The following is a 15759-nucleotide window of genomic DNA, read 5'->3' as shown; positions in this document are numbered from 1 at the left end:
AAGGCTGAGACACTGAGCTGAGAGACAGACAGGAAGACAGACAGACAGACAGGCAGACAGGAAGACAGACAGGAAGACAGACAGACAGACAGACAGGAAGACAGACAGACAGACAGACAGACAGGCAGACAGGAAGACAGACAGACAGACAGACAGGAAGACAGGCAGACAGACAGACAGGAAGACAGACAGACAGACAGACAGACAGACAGACAGGAAGACAGACAGGAAGACAGACAGACAGACAGACAGGAAGACAGACAGACAGGCAGACAGACAGACAGACAGACAGGAAGACAGACAGACAGACAGACAGACAGACAGACAGGAAGACAGACAGACAGACAGACAGACAGACAGACAGACAGGAAGACAGACAGACAGACAGACAGACAGACAGACAGGTAGATGTTTATATAATATCTTATTCCATGCTGCATATATTTCATTTGGGTGTTTTCATATTGTTTGTTTGTTCTGCTGTTTGAGTTCATTTCTCTTCATTCACTTATTTCTACTCTACATGTTCTACTGCTGTAACTGTCAGCTGTGTTTTATTTATATTCATATTCTATTTTCCTTTGCTGTATGCTGTCACTGTTTCCTGCTGCGTTTCCCCACAGGATCAATAAAGTTTCATCTGATCTCACGGGTTGAACCGAGGATTTAGTCAGCTGATCTGCAGCGAGCAGCGAGGGTTAAAGGAGTTAGATCTAGTTCCTCTAGAACTCCTGTAGCTGCTGGACCCACAGACAGTATTGTCTGTAGCTGCTGGACCCACAGACAGTATTGTCTGTAGCTGCTGGACCCACAGACAGTATTGTCTGTAGCTGCTGGACCCACAGACAGTATTGTCTGTAGCTGTTGGACCCACAGACTGTATTGTCTGTAGTCTTGGACCCACAGACAGTATAGATAGTATTGGATCAGCGTCATCACGGTCGCCGCGGCCATATTGCTGACACAGCGCTGCAGCTGTCAGCTAGTGACAGCCTAGGTGACAGCAGCTAGCCGCCGTTAGCATCATCTCTGTTGTCTGTTAACGTTTCTGTTGCGTTAGGATGTGTTACAAAATAGCGATGGTGGCCTGCGTTACACACGGCTGCAGTGATGACAGCAACAAAACCCCCGGGGTTTGTTTGTATGCCTCCCTACCGTCCGCAGATGTGAAGGGAAAGAGAGGATGAGAGGTGTGGATAGTTAGTTAGGAGAAACAGGAAACCTTCAGCCAGCTCCTCACAGCAGTCTGTTCACCTCAGGGTTTTTTTTGTTTACCACAGGTAGGCATTAACGTCAGCTAAGGGAAGAAGAGTTTGTAAATTGATTGGTCATGATTGATCCAACGCCAATAATGTTAGCTATTAAGTTAACAGTGAACAGTCGTGTGGTGTACCTGTTTGCGATCCGCCATAAGGAATAAAAGTCAGAGGAGGAGAAGCAGGTACACCACACACCTGTTCACTGTTACCTGTGGTAAAATGAGGTGAACAGACTGCTGTGAGGAGCTGGCTGAAGGTTTCCTGTTTCTCCTAACTAACTATCCACACCTCTCATCCTCTCTTTCCCTTCACATCTGCGGACGGTAGGGAGGCATACAAACAAACCCCGGGGGTTTTGTTGCTGTCATCACTGCAGCCGTGTGTAACGCAGGCCACCATCGCTATTTTGTAACACATCCTAACGCAACAGAAACGTTAACAGACAACAGAGATGATGCTAACGGCGGCTAGCTGCTGTCACCTAGGCTGTCACTAGCTGACAGCTGCAGCGCTGTGTCAGCAATATGGCCGCGGCGACCGTGATGACGCTGATCCAATACTATCTATTGTCTGTAGCTGTTAGACCCACAGACAGTATTGTCTGTAGCTGTTGGACCCACAGACAGTATTGTCTGTAGCTGTTGGACCCACAGACAGTATTGTCTGTAGCTGTTGGACCCACAGACAGTATTGTCTGTAGCTGTTGGACCCACAGACAGTATTGTCTCCGGTCAGCTGTCAGTTGAAGCTCCGCTGCCTCTTGCTGCAACAACGAGTCCAAACTGTTTGTCAGAATATCTCCAGGAAGCCGTCTGTCTCCACCGAGGAAACGCCACTCGGTTCCTCCGACACCACTCGGTTCCTCCGACACCACTCGGTTCCTTCGTCACCACTCGGTTCCTTCGTCACCACTCGGTTCCTCCGACACCACTCGGTTCCTCCGACACCACTCGGTTCCTTCGTCACCACTCGGTTCCTCCGACACCACTCGGTTCCTCCGACACCACTCGGTTCCTCCGACACCACTCGGTTCCTCCGTTACGCAACTTTCACTATCAGGAAATCACAGAACTATTCAACTCTGCTGCAGCACAGACCGCGGCAGGAACCTCCTGAAGAACCCTGGAACTCCCTCAAGGAACCATAGAACTCCCTGATGGAACCCTGTAACACACTGATGAACCCCAGAACCCCCTGAGGAACTCTGGAACTCCCTGAAGAACCCTGGAACACATTACTGTACCTTGTTCTAACTATTGCACTGTACCTTTTTACCTTTTAATATTGTTTAATATATTGTTCTTTATACCAGTACTACTGTACGATACTGGAGACAGACACCTAAGCATTTCACTACGTGTTGTACTGTGTATGATTGTGTATGTGACCAATAAAATTTGATTGTAACTCCCTGAAGAACACTGAACCTCCTGAAGAACCCTGGAACCCCCTGAAGGAACCATAGAAACCCCCTGAAGAACCCTGGAACCCCTCACGGCCCCCGGTTGACAGACACTGACAGCAACAGATTCAGGCTGAACGACTGAATGTCTTTTAATAGGAAACAGACAAAGATCATGTTCATGTATAAAAAACAGCCATTATTTACATTGACATCAACAATCCACTCATCTCCCCCCCCCCCCCCCCCCTACAGCCCCAGCAGGGTGCCCCCCCCCTACAGCCCCAGCAGGGTGCCCCCCCCCCCCCCCCCCACAGCCCCAGCAGGGTGCCCCCCCCCCCCACACACACAGCCCCAGCAGGGTGCCCCCCCCCCCCCCCCCTACAGCCCCAGCAGGGTGCGGGCCTCCTGGCTCTGAGCCAGCAGAGTCTCACTGGCGTAACGCTGCAGCAACTCCATCTTCTTCCTTCTGACCAGAGCCTCCTCCACCTGCAGACAGACAGGTGACAGACAGACAGGTCAGACAGAGAGACAGGTGAGAGACAGACAGGTCAGTCTCCAGTCTCCATGTTGTCTTCACTATCGGCCCGCAGCGACCCGTAGAGGAGGAGACACCGAGCGGCCAATCACAGCTCTTCTGGGGCCTCATCTAGAAAACATTGCGTGCGCACAAAACCGGCAGATTTTCGGATTTATCAAAACAAACTTAGCGTGAAAATGTGCGCACCGCCACGGAAACTTTGACCCCTGCTGCAACATTTTGGAGACAGAGGGGAACGGTAACTTAGATTGTAAAAAAATGTCCTTTACGCTCCATCAGTTTCCAGGCCGACTCACATCAGCTCAGAAACCCTCTGATGACATTCCTGTCAGAAGACGTCCGGGCTGCAGCCGAACAGCCTCTTCAGTTAGAAAGCCGATCATTTGTCCACAAAGCGTCTGCATCTCATTACAGGCTGACGTGTGGCTGAGTCTCAACTAACTGCATCGCAGTCTTTAGCAGAGACCCAATTTGTCACAATTAAATGTGACAAACTCAAAGTGTTAAGCAGTTGGACCGGATGTGTCAAGGTAATAAAATAATGATGCGTTATGGTCACATGGCGCGCTGGAGACGGCGTGCCGGGCGCAGCGTCCTCCAGCCTCCTCTTCACCGCCGGTCTGTGTCAGAAAACCAGAATAAACAACTTGTCTGGTCTGCTCTTAAAGTCGAGATGAAATGAAAAATGCATTTTTAACCCTTTTAGATCACATCCCCGGTCATATTGTGCACCTATTTAACAATATATGCCCAAAAAAATACAAAAAATCAATTTCTTTGTATTCTTATATCAAAATCCAATCATGTTTTCTTCCTGTAAAACAAAATATGCCGTGTGCTTACGTAAGCATGCCCATAACCAATTTCAACCAATAATATCATGACACAACAGGTGAGGGAGGTGTGTGTGTGAAGCCAACAGTCCTCTGTAGCTCCGTTTCTCTCTGTAGCTCCATATCGCGCGAAACTCTAAGCCCCGCCCACTGTTTAGCGGTCCAATCAAATGCGAAGGATTTGATTTAAATCCCTCTTGTAACTGTACACCGCTCAAATATTCCGTTTCACTGGGAAATAGGTCACAGTACAGAAGCTAAAGACCTCTAACTTCCGTTTCAGTGGGACTTTAAGACTGTTTTTTTATTCAAATCAAATGAATGTGAAATGTTGAGCGCGTGGTTACGTCACAACAACAAAAGGCACATTTAAGACACCTGGTCAGTCGCAGCATCTCATCTTCCTCTCTGATGTCATGTCGGTGTCTCTGTGTTTCTGCACAATGCCAGTTAGTTATCCAGGTGAAACCTTCAGGAGCAGACAGCTCCGGTGTCTCCTCGCCCTCCGGTGCCGCCGACACACTGTCGCCGCGCAGCAAAACGCTTCTTGGCGTCAATCTTTATATCTTTTTTGTTTTATGATGAGTCCGGCTCTCGGAGCTGCAGCTTTAACTGCTGCTGTGACACGTTGCTCTCAGACGGTTTCTGGTTGAAGCTGAACTGAAGCCACCGGGACATTTCTCTTTTCCGTCTGGCTCCGCTGTCACAGAGAACAGACCGACAGCACATTTACACACACATCAGTGTGGGTTGGGGGCGGAGTCTGAGGCGGAGTTAGGGGGCGGAGTCTGAGGCTCGTGCGCAACATTTCAAGTTGACTGTGATTTATAAAAGGGGAAATTGTGTGCAGGTGTGCGTACGCACGGTTTTATAAATCTGATTATTTTTGTACGTACGTACGTACATTTTGCTCCCTCCAGGATTCAGCGGAAAAAAATCCGAAATTCTGCGGTAATTCTGCGGCTAGAAATCATTATTCTGCGGTTTTCTGCAGACATTAGGAAAAACAGCTAAAAATGATCAATTATTCTGAAAAATATATATTTATTCATCAATCCAGTTAAAAGGGATCTGTAATAAATTCATAAAATGAACATGCTCCTTCTAAACTCCTACATGTATTCAACTGGAACTCTTGAAGAATAAGAGGGTTGAACCTCCACATGTAAACATTAACAAGATGGAATGAAAAAATTAACCACTGTAAAATAAATATATGGGAGCAGCGGCAGCAATGTGCAGCGTTCTCTTTCTGAAATACTTCAGCTCTACTTCACTCCAGCAGTAATAAAGAGTTTATGGGACGTGCGTCTGGTCATCTTCTCTCCATCATGATAAACTGAATCAAATCAGATGGAAACTGACGTTTGCTTTTATGAATCGCTTTCACAATATGTAAATGATCAGAAGGGGTGGAAGTACGGGGAGAACGGCAACGCAAATAACGTCCCGGTATTTCACGTTTATGAATGAGAAAACACCACGACGGTATCTGCCCTGACGTCACGCTAAACCTGCCGGTAAGTTTTATGAATGAGCCCCATAATGTAACGTTATGCAAATGAGGTGATGACCGCCAAGAGATGACAGCTGACGAGGAGAAACTGAAACTAAAACTCACCTTATAATAACCTCTTCTCTAGTCTAGATCCAGGAGTCAATAAAAACAGTCTTTGTGCTTCACCATGTTGATGTTGCAGGTTGTGGATTTAGTGAAGGAGCTGGAAACAGGAAGTTGTAATGCACCTGTTTCTCAGTTCGGAAGCTGTTACCATGACAATGTGAAAAGGGCCTATACCCTAGTGATATCTAGTGGTAATTTTGAAAAATTCATGTTTTCGAGAATGAATGCTGCTTTTTCCGCGGATGAACACATATTCCGCGGGTGGACCTATTTTCCGCGGTAAATTCCGTGATCGCAGAGTCCTGGAGGGTCTAACGTTCCTCTGCTGTGCACATGGAACCTTTCAGTGTGGAATCCACGCAGTTTTATAAATGAGGCCTCTGGTCTTGTGTCAGTCGTGATGTCAGTCAGTAGGTCAGTTAAAACCAGTTAACCAGGACCAAACCCTGCTGAGGGTTCAGAAGGTGTGTGTGTGTGTGTGTGTGTGTCACCTCTCTCTGTGAGGGAACAGGAACGTGGGCGATGAAGGCGTGTCCTCCCTCCTCTCCCTCCTGCTCCTCTCTGCTCTCCTCATCACACTGCAAACACACACACACACACACATTAAACACATACACACTGTACTACATATACACACACACACTATATGTTCCAGGCTTCCTACAGATCTTCTGTTCCTGGATGTGAAGCTGTTGGTTCTTGTTCATGTTCTCTACAGCAGAACCCTCCATTTATTTAACAAGGAGAACAGGTTCCAGCAGGCGGCGCCTGTCCTGTCCAACAGTGTTTACATGTTTGGACAAACGCTTCATGAAATGTTTTCTAGTAGCCCAGTCTGTAGCCTAGCTAGCCCACAGCTAGCCTCCTGCTAGCTTGTCCACACTGCCTGTATTCTGACAGAACGCATCATTTCTCATTCTGCAGAATGGATTCAGAATAATCCACTGATCCAAACTGAGATTTATACTGAGAACTGCTGAACTCCACATGCTAATATGACGCTAACGCTAATGTGACGCTAACGCTAATGTGAAGCTAACGCTAATGTGAAGCTAACGCTAATGTGACGCTAACGCTAATGTGAAGCTAACGCTAATGTGAAGCTAACGCTAATGTGACGCTAACGCTAATGTGACGCTAACGCTAATGTGAAGCTAACGCTAATGTGAAGCTAACACTAATGTGAAGCTAACACTAATGTGAAGCTGAATGGGCTCGAGCCTCAGCTGTCTTCACTGCTGCCTCAGACACTTGTAATATTTCTTCAAATCTGGTGTTTGGTGAGTTTCAGCTGGTTTGACCAAGGTCAGATCAATGACTAGTTATTGATTATAGAGGAACAGGTTATTGATCAGGTGCTGCACCTCTTCATCCTGCACGGTGTAGATGCTCTGCTCCTCCTCCTCCTCCTCCTTCTCTCCTGACAGTCGCGCCTCCTTCTCTGACCTCCACCTCTCCACTGCCTCAGCTACAGCTGCACACACACACACACACACACACACACACAGCTATTTAAGGTGATTGTATGGCTGAATGCAAAGTAAAAGAATCTCCTGGTAGATCCTCTGCTCATTGAGGCTTTAGCCCCTCCCACCCAGAACTCTCCTGGACACGCCTCTGACTGAATCAGCCAATAAGGTTTGTGTAAACAGGAAGTGTAGCTCTTTAACCGCTGCGGTGAAACTGTTGGCAGCTAATCAATATTTCTGAAGTATCCACTTCCTTCATCTGGATTACTGCAGTAGTGTTGATAAATCAAATGACTGTGTGCTCCATGTCGGTGGTTGCTAGGTTACGCTGTAGCAACCAGCCAGTAAAGCAGCCAGTAAGCAGCCAGCCAGTTAAGCAGCCAGCCAGTTAAGCAGCCAGCCAGTAAAGCAGCCAGTCAGTAAGCAGCCAGTCAGTAAGCAGCCAGTCAGTAAGCAGCCAGCCAGTTAAGCAGCCAGCCAGTTAAGCAGCCAGCCAGTAAAGCAGCCAGTCAGTAAGCAGCCAGTCAGTAAGCAGCCAGCCAGTTAAGCAGCCAGCCAGTTAAGCAGCCAGTCAGTAAGCAGCCAGCCAGTAAGCAGCCAGCCAGTAAGCAGCCAGCCAGTAAAGCAGCCAGTCAGTAAGCAGCCAGTCAGTAAGCAGCCAGCCAGTAAGCAGCCAGCCAGTTAAGCAGCCAGTCAGTAAGCAGCCAGCCAGTAAGCAGCCAGTCAGTAAGCAGCCAGCCAGTTAAGCAGCCAGTCAGTAAGCAGCCAGCCAGTTAAGCAGCCAGTCAGTAAGCAGCCAGCCAGTAAGCAGCCAGTCAGTAAGCAGCCAGTCAGTAAGCAGCTAGTCAGTAAAGCAGCCAGCCAGTTAAGCAGCCAGTCAGTAAGCAGCCAGTCAGTAAGCAGCCAGTCTGTAAGCAGCCAGCCAGTAAGCAGCCAGTCAGTAAGCAGCCAGTCAGTAAGCAGCCAGCCAGTTAAGCAGCCAGTCAGTAAGCAGCCAGTCAGTAAGCAGCCAGTCAGTAAGCAGCCAGTCAGTAAGCAGCCAGCCAGTAAGCAGCCAGTCAGTAAGCAGCCAGCCAGTTAAGCAGCCAGTCAGTAAGCAGCCAGCCAGTAAGCAGCCAGCCAGTAAGCAGCCAGTCAGTAAGCAGCCAGTCAGTAAGCAGCCAGCCAGTTAAGCAGCCAGTCAGTAAGCAGCCAGTCAGTAAGCAGCCAGTCAGTAAGCAGCCAGCCAGTAAGCAGCCAGTCAGTAAGCAGCCAGCCAGTTAAGCAGCCAGCCAGTAAGCAGCCAGTCAGTAAGCAGCCAGTCAGTAAGCAGCCAGTCAGTAAAGCAGCCAGCCAGTTAAGCAGCCAGTCAGTAAGCAGCCAGTCAGTAAGCAGCCAGCCAGTAAGCAGCCAGTCAGTAAGCAGCCAGTCAGTAAGCAGCCAGCCAGTTAAGCAGCCAGTCAGTAAGCAGCCAGTCAGTAAGCAGCCAGCCAGTTAAGCAGCCAGTCAGTAAGCAGCCAGTCAGTAAGCAGCCAGTCAGTAAGCAGCCAGCCAGTTAAGCAGCCAGTCAGTAAGCAGCCAGCCAGTTAAGCAGCCAGTCAGTAAGCAGCCAGCCAGTAAGCAGCCAGTCAGTAAGCAGCCAGTCAGTAAGCAGCCAGTCAGTAAGCAGCCAGTGTTTCAGCACCTTGTCTCTCATGCTGTGTCTCCAGAGGAAGCAGAACTCCGTCATCTTCGTCTCTGTAGCCGTAATATTCTGCATCCACATCCTTCATAAGCTCCGCCCTCGTCTTCCTCACCGCCGGGGCCGCTGGGGGGAGAGGGGGGGGGTAGGACAGACAGACAGACAGGGAGACAGACAGGGAGACAGACAGACAGACAGACAGGGACACAGACAGGGACACAGACAGACAGGGAGACAGACAGACAGACAGGGAGACAGACAGACAGACAGGGAGACAGACAGGGAGACAGACAGACAGACAGGGACACAGACAGGGACACAGACAGGGAGACAGACAGACAGGGAGACAGACAGACAGACAGGGAGACAGACAGGGACACAGACAGGGAGACAGACAGGGAGACAGACAGACAGGGAGACAGACAGGGACACAGACAGGGAGACAGACAGACAGGGAGACAGACAGACAGGGAGACAGACAGGGAGACAGACAGGGAGACAGGGAGACAGACAGGGAGACAGACAGTAGCGTCAGTGGTCTGGTTCAGAACTATTAAAGTGAATCAATAGCTGTGTTTGGAATGGTTCACTCATTCCCTCACTCACTATTCCCCATGTAGTGTTTATCAGATAGTGAACTATATGGGCAACGACCGAACGAAATTTCGGACACTACAGTAAATATCATTGCGTCAAAAAAATGCGCTGGATATTCGTGTGACGCACCGGGACGCGCCCGGCATCACGTAAACAAACCAAGCATCATGACAGCAGGTTGAAATGGACTCAGGTCGTATCGATTTTGACAAGTTTTGAACATTAAATTACAAATAAATTGTTGAAATTCTGATCATGTGCAAGTGTGGTTTTGTCAGCTTTGGTGCTGTCTGCTAACGGCAGCAAGCTGTTTTGGTTTGGTAAACTAGCTTGTGAGCTAATGACTAGCACAAGCTTTCATATCACTTCCTGTACTGGTGGGTAAAGTTAGCTGACCTGTAACGATGATTCCTAAAGTTTTGCTGCTCTTGGTTCAAAACGGAGGAACTCGAATGAGGTGTCTGATACGTCTTTTGTTGATTTGCCAACGCAGTCAACCGGTAAATAGACCAGTTTCTATTAGCTAACATGTTAGCTAGCTGCTTCTTCTTCTTTGGTAAGATACGATCACATTGCATTGTGGTATACAGGAGAAATTATAGGGTACACTGTCTGTTCACTACAATTTGTAGTGCATTGTGGGTATCTTATAGTGGACTATTTAATGAATCAAATTAACCGTTGAGAATTTGGACACTAGTAGAAAATGGCAGATACACTATATAGTGCACTATTTCTGTAACAGGGAACGGTTTCGAACAGAGCTAATGTATCAATGTTAACAGTATTTCTTCATCATATTAATGTTTCCGTCTCGGTCTGATGATGTAACCGGACCATCAGCCTGTCACAGCAGTGGCATTGTTAGTGTAGTGTTTCTCCACGTTAAGACTACATTTCCCATCAGCCCCGTTGTTTTCTTTAGCTCCAGCTAAAGCGATCCAGTTTACTGAAGTTATACTAATATCTCTACATTAATGTGCTGATGGCTCACTGATGGGAAACACAGATCAGCTTTAACAGACAGGTGACAGGTCGGGTGTAGACTGTGTATTAGTATAGATTATATAACTGTATCATGGTATGTTAGTATGTTGTGTGACTGCACAGTGGCATATTAGATTATGTAACACTATACTGGTACATTTTATATGATATTATGGGATGTGACAGGATACATACGTTCTTTCTCAAACAGCTCTCTGACTCCTGGCAAATCTCTGGCTGCTCCGAAGTATTTATAGCCTCTGTTCCCCGGAACCTCTTTCCCTTCATGATCCAGCATCTTAGGACCGACACGCTGAAATATTAATATTAATATTAATATTAATAAAGACAAACAGCATTTATAGCCTCTGTTCCCCGGAACCTCTTTCCCTTCATGATCTACATGTTGGAATATTAACCAGAATAATAATACAACAGCTTCCACTGCATTGACCAATAACTCATTTCTATAACTCTGACACTTCGCTGCTTCCACACAGAGTGAAGAGTCCAGAAGCCTGCAGACTGAACCTGGTCTCTTGCGGACCTTTCTAACCCTGCAGACTGAACCTGGTCTCTTGCGGACCTTTCTAACCCTGCAGACTGAACCTGGTCTCTTGCGGACCTTTCTAACCCTGCAGACTGAACCTGGTCTCTTGCGGACCTTTCTAACCCTGCAGACTGAACCTGGTCTCTTGCGGACCTTTCTAACCCTGCAGACTGAACCTGGTCTCTTGTGGACCTTTCTAACCCTGCAGACTGAATCTCTTTCTGACTGTTTCACCAAGTTTCACAACTCTGACTGACGGCACAGAGGGGCGGAGCCTCAGACCCTGCAGCTCACTACAGCGCCCCCTATGGGCCAATCACTGACCGCTTCTGTTGACCGGGAAATATCTATAAGTTAAAGAAAAAAAAAGAAAAGAAATTCCAGCAGTTAAAATAATAATAATAATATGAATATTAATAAAGTTATTGATCGTCACCCCGTAGTCGGGTCCTCCCAGCTCCTTGATCCTGACCTCCCAGTGACCTTTCTCTCTCAGCAGCTTGTTGATCTCATCGTTTAAATCCCGAATCCTGAACTCTCCCAGACCAGCTGAGAGACAGGTGAGAGAGAGGCAGGTGAGAGAGAGAGACAGGTAGAGAGAGACAGACAGGTGAGAGACAGACAGGTGAGTCTAAAGTGCTGCCATGTCTTCAGGATGATCTTTCCCTGTGTGTGTTAGTAGTGTTGACTGTTCTAACACCGGTTCTCCAGCAGAACACAGAACCGATCAGACTCTGCAGTCTGAAGCTTCTGTTTGAAAACATTTAAAGTTTGGAGCAAACTGAAGAGTTTTAAGTTTCCAGATACTCACCGTTCTGAATCTGAGCCACTTTCTTAGAGATCTCACTGATGATCTGACACACACACACACACACACACACACACAGGTTAGAAATACCAGGGTTTATACATCTTTAGTCCTTTATGTTTGATGCTTTGTTTTCTACTGCTGCTGCTACAGAGTGTGTACCTGTCTCCTCCATTTCTCAGCTTTAGGAAGTTCACTGCACTCTGATGCCAGGAAGGGCCTCCGCTCCTACAGACAGACAGACAGACAGGCAGACAGACAGGCAGGCAGACAGACAGACAGGATAATGAATTAAACCAGTACTGTGGGATTTTGTCAGTTGTTGCCATGAGCAGAAGAACAGTAGAACAGAGTAGAATCTGACCTTCACTTTGCCTTCCTCCAGCTGGGCCTGTCTGAACCGAGCCAGAGCCGTCCTGGAACACAGTAGAACACAACAGAACACAGTAGAACACAACAGAACACAGTAGAACACAGTAGAACACAGTAGAACACAGTAGAACACAACAGAACACAGTAGAACTGATGAATGCATTATGGTCATTGTAGTTCACTAACATGCTGTCAGCATTTGGCAGCTTTAAATCTTAATTGTTTCAGAGCCACCAGCTTCCGAATGAATCCAAAACACAAATTTACCAGAAGATTAACACTGTATGGGAGACACTGTACACACACACACACACACACACACACAGTACTTACATGGCCTTCTCTGCATTTCGGGCCTGGTAAAAACACAGTGACAAACATTAGTTACCAGCTAACAGCTCATTACAACTCTGCATTCACACCAGACTCCATTCAGAAACCTGTCACTTTACCACCAGAACAGGTCTGGACCTGGTAGAACAAGACTGAAGACCTTTAACGGATCATTAGGGTCTTCTGTAAAGTTCGGCACAGATGTTTCCACCGAGCAGCACTTTATCTCATTAAAATCTCATCTTTCACACTTCCACCGCTCTGTAGCACCGCGGGTGTTTTGGTGGAAAAACAGAACCAGTTAGAAGTTGAGGTTTTGTTGAATGAGGTTCTGCTTGGTGTTTTGATGTCTGGCTCCAGGCGGGTTCAAACAGAACCACAGCAGGAACCAGGAAGACCGGGACCAGACTAGCATGTTCGTTTAGTTTGGTTTTATTGGACATTTTGAAAACAGGAGTCACAGAAGTTGCCAGAAAGAAAAAAGTTGCCGGACTATCGTGCTGTCTAATTATTTCCATCGAGCTGCTTGATGTTAAAAACGACCAGTGTCAACATGGCGGCAGACCTCAGTGTGGTGTTACACAGTAATATCACAGTTTAACGTTTATCTACAGATAATATTTACTGTTTAGCTAACGTTAGCTATCTCTGAATGGACAGAAACCACCAACAGAAGCTAGCCGGCTAGCTAACAGGTTAGCTTACAGACTGTTAGCTAACTGGCTCATTCCCGCCTCCTTCATATCAAACCGTCTCTCGTCTCGCGCCGTGTTTCTCACCATATCTGCTGCTTTCTGCTTCTTGCTGTTTGACGGTAAAACCGGACGGAAAGTTTAGTTTCAGCACAACAAACTGCACGCGCTGACACAAACAGGAAGTACTTCACCGGCTGAGGTCAAAGGTGAAAGTTGAGACTCCAGGAAACAGACCAGGCGGAGCTACAGTCCGTCAGTCAGTCTGTCTCCATCTAGCGACCGATGATGAGATCTGGTCTGTGGATCATCTCTGCTGGCTGGGAGGTGGTTTGACTGTCGTGTTGTTTCCAGACTGAAGATCCTTTAGTGACAGTGAAGTGTTTCACCTGTAGAGCCAGGACCTGAACATCTGTCTGTCTGCCTACCTGTCTGTCTGTCTGTCTGTCTGTCTGTCTGCCTACCTGTCTGTCTGTCTGCCTGCCTACCTGTCTGTCTGTCTGTCTGTCTGCCTACCTGTCTGTCTGTCTGTCTGTCTGTCTGTCTGCCTACCTGTCTAGTTGTATTCAGTGTGTTTGGTCGTTTTACTTTAGTTTTTGTTTAGTTTCAGTTCTAGATCTAGTATTTGTAAAAGTATAATGACAGGTTTATAACAGCTATTCTGTATTTGTGTAAAAAAACAAATCGTAAATCCTTTTAAAAATGTATTTAATTTACTTTTTGTTTCTCAACAGAATCTGACTTCAGATCAGATGAACAGACTGCGGAGCAGCAGAGGCTCATGGGAGCTGAACAGGTGTGCAGGAAGTTAGCGTTAGTTTTATCTGCACATAAACAAGATGGAAACTAAATTTATTTTATTTTACTTAACACCGAGTTTTAGTTTTACTGAACTTGATTTCAGCCAAACTCCAGCAGACTGCTGGGTCTGTCTGTCTTCATCATCATCATCATCATCATCATCATCATCATCCCCCATCATGCCTCAGTGTGGTAAAGAACGACAGCAGCCGGGGAGCGTCTCCGTCCGTCTTCCTCCTCCAGGTTTATTTCAGATTAAACTTACAGCCTCGCCTCCGACTCCAACACTGAGTACAAGCAAATGATATTTTTACAGTAGTTCTAAGTGATATATTGTACAAAAATAACATTTTGATTTTTTTTTTGTGAAAACATTCTCCTTTCTCCAAACTTAAAATTGTTTTTTGTTTTAGTTTTTTTGTCTTTTCAGGTCTCGGCCGTCGCTCCGTGCTTCAGCTGCTCTCTCTCACTTTTAGCTTCTGAACCGTCAGCTGAACTGTGCAAAAACAAAACGCACCTTTAAAATATGAATTATTATCAATGTTCCATTTGTCATCTGCTGCGATCAGCTTGTCTCGACTCGTTCGTTCCTAGCGCGGTAACGAAGCGGCCGTCCTTTGAGGTGATTGGCTGTTGCTAGCCTGGAGGCGGCCAATCACGTTTCTCTCAGACAAACTCAGTTTTGTCCAGAAAAAAAAAAGCAAAAATAAAGTTAATCACCGTATTGGAAGATAGAAACTTCCATCGCTTATTTTACTCCCCTCCCCTGTGACCCCGCCCCTTTTAGGGCTGATGGGAGGGGCTTAACATTATATCACTCTACTCTCTCAGCCAATCGGCCGGGCAGAAAGGATTCTTAAACAAAGCTTTATACATCATGACACCGCTACCAAACTAAAAACACAAATTCTGGTTTTGTTTTATAAATGCAGAAGAAAGTGGATTTCTGTTTTTTTTAGTGTCCGCCCCTTTTCCTCCTCCGTCCCTCTGACCGGCCGGTCCGAGGCTGACTGACAGGCCTCCGGACCAATGATGAAGGAGGATCAGAGAAAATGAAAAATAAAGAGAAAGAAAAGACGATGAAAGAGAGCGGGGGGTGGGGTGGGGCGGGGGGCGTGGCTAGGCCGTGGCCTCGATGCTGCACTCCTTGGCCAGGTGACCGGACTTCCCACAGTTGTAGCAGTTCACTTCAGAAGCCTTGCTGCAGTGAACCGCAACATGGCCGATCTCACCACACCTGCAGAGAGACAGACAGGTAGACTGGGTGTTAACCACACCTGAGGAGAGACAGACAGGTAGACTGGGTGTTAACCACACCTGCAGAGAGACAGACAGGTAGACTGGGTGTTAACCACACCTGAGGAGAGACAGACAGGTAGACTGGGTGTTAACCACACCTGCGGAGAGACAGACAGGTAGACTGGGTATTAACCACACCTGAGGAGAGAGAGACAGGTAGACTGGGTATTAACCACACCTGCAGAGAGAGAGACAGGTAGACTGGGTATTAACCACACCTGCAGAGAGAGACAGGTAGACTGGGTATTAACCACACCTGAGGAGAGAGAGACAGGTAGACTGGGTATTAACCACACCTGCAGAGAGAGACAGGTAGACTGGGTATTAACCACACCTGCAGAGAGAGAGACAGGTAGACTAGGTATTAACCACACCTGCAGAGAGAGACAGGTAGACTGGGTATTAACCACACCTGCAGAGAGAGAGACAGGTAGACTAGGTATTAACCACACCTGAGGAGAGAGAGACAGGTAGACTGGGTATTAACCACACCTGCAGAGAGAGAGACAGGTAGACTGGGTATTAACCACAC

At 47.2% G+C, this 15759-nt stretch overlaps 2 protein-coding genes across 2 annotated transcripts in view; both read right to left on the bottom strand.

Annotated features, from left to right (window-relative positions):
* Positions 1–3034: 3034 nt before the first annotated feature.
* isy1 (ISY1 spliceosome associated protein) lies at positions 3035–13500 on the bottom strand. The gene is made up of 11 exons (XM_071917480.2): positions 13215–13500; positions 12436–12458; positions 12095–12146; positions 11893–11958; positions 11734–11776; positions 11359–11471; positions 10568–10685; positions 8792–8914; positions 7024–7133; positions 6151–6237; positions 3035–3150 (listed from the first exon to the last, which is right to left on the bottom strand). The coding sequence occupies exons 1-11, from the start codon at positions 13215–13217 to the stop codon at positions 3043–3045; spliced, it is 846 nt and encodes a 281-aa protein (XP_071773581.1). The 5' UTR covers positions 13218–13500; the 3' UTR covers positions 3035–3042.
* A 642-nt stretch (positions 13501–14142) lies between these two features.
* The window catches only part of cnbpb (CCHC-type zinc finger, nucleic acid binding protein b), a 9018-nt gene continuing 7401 nt past the window's right edge, over positions 14143–15759 (bottom strand). Inside the window, exon 5 of the mRNA XM_078283588.1 lies at positions 14143–15165. Coding sequence (XP_078139714.1) covers positions 15048–15165 — 118 coding nt within the window. The 3' untranslated portion in view covers positions 14143–15047. The remainder of the gene's footprint in view (positions 15166–15759) is intronic.

This window comes from Centroberyx gerrardi, chromosome 5 (assembly GCF_048128805.1).
Source record: "Centroberyx gerrardi isolate f3 chromosome 5, fCenGer3.hap1.cur.20231027, whole genome shotgun sequence".
Classification (NCBI taxonomy): Eukaryota; Metazoa; Chordata; class Actinopteri; order Beryciformes; family Berycidae; genus Centroberyx; species Centroberyx gerrardi.
This window is presented reverse-complemented; position numbering and strand designations above follow the sequence as displayed.

Excerpts from the sequence above, each read along its gene's own strand:
- isy1 (XM_071917480.2), bottom strand. Across the intron at positions 11,472-11,733 it reads AGTGGCTCAGATTCAGAACG|CTGGTCTGGGAGAGTTCAGG; the intron begins GTGAGTATCTGG and ends CCTGTCTCTCAG. Across the intron at positions 6,238-7,023 it reads ACACCGTGCAGGATGAAGAG|TGTGATGAGGAGAGCAGAGA; the intron begins GTGCAGCACCTG and ends GTGTGTTTGCAG.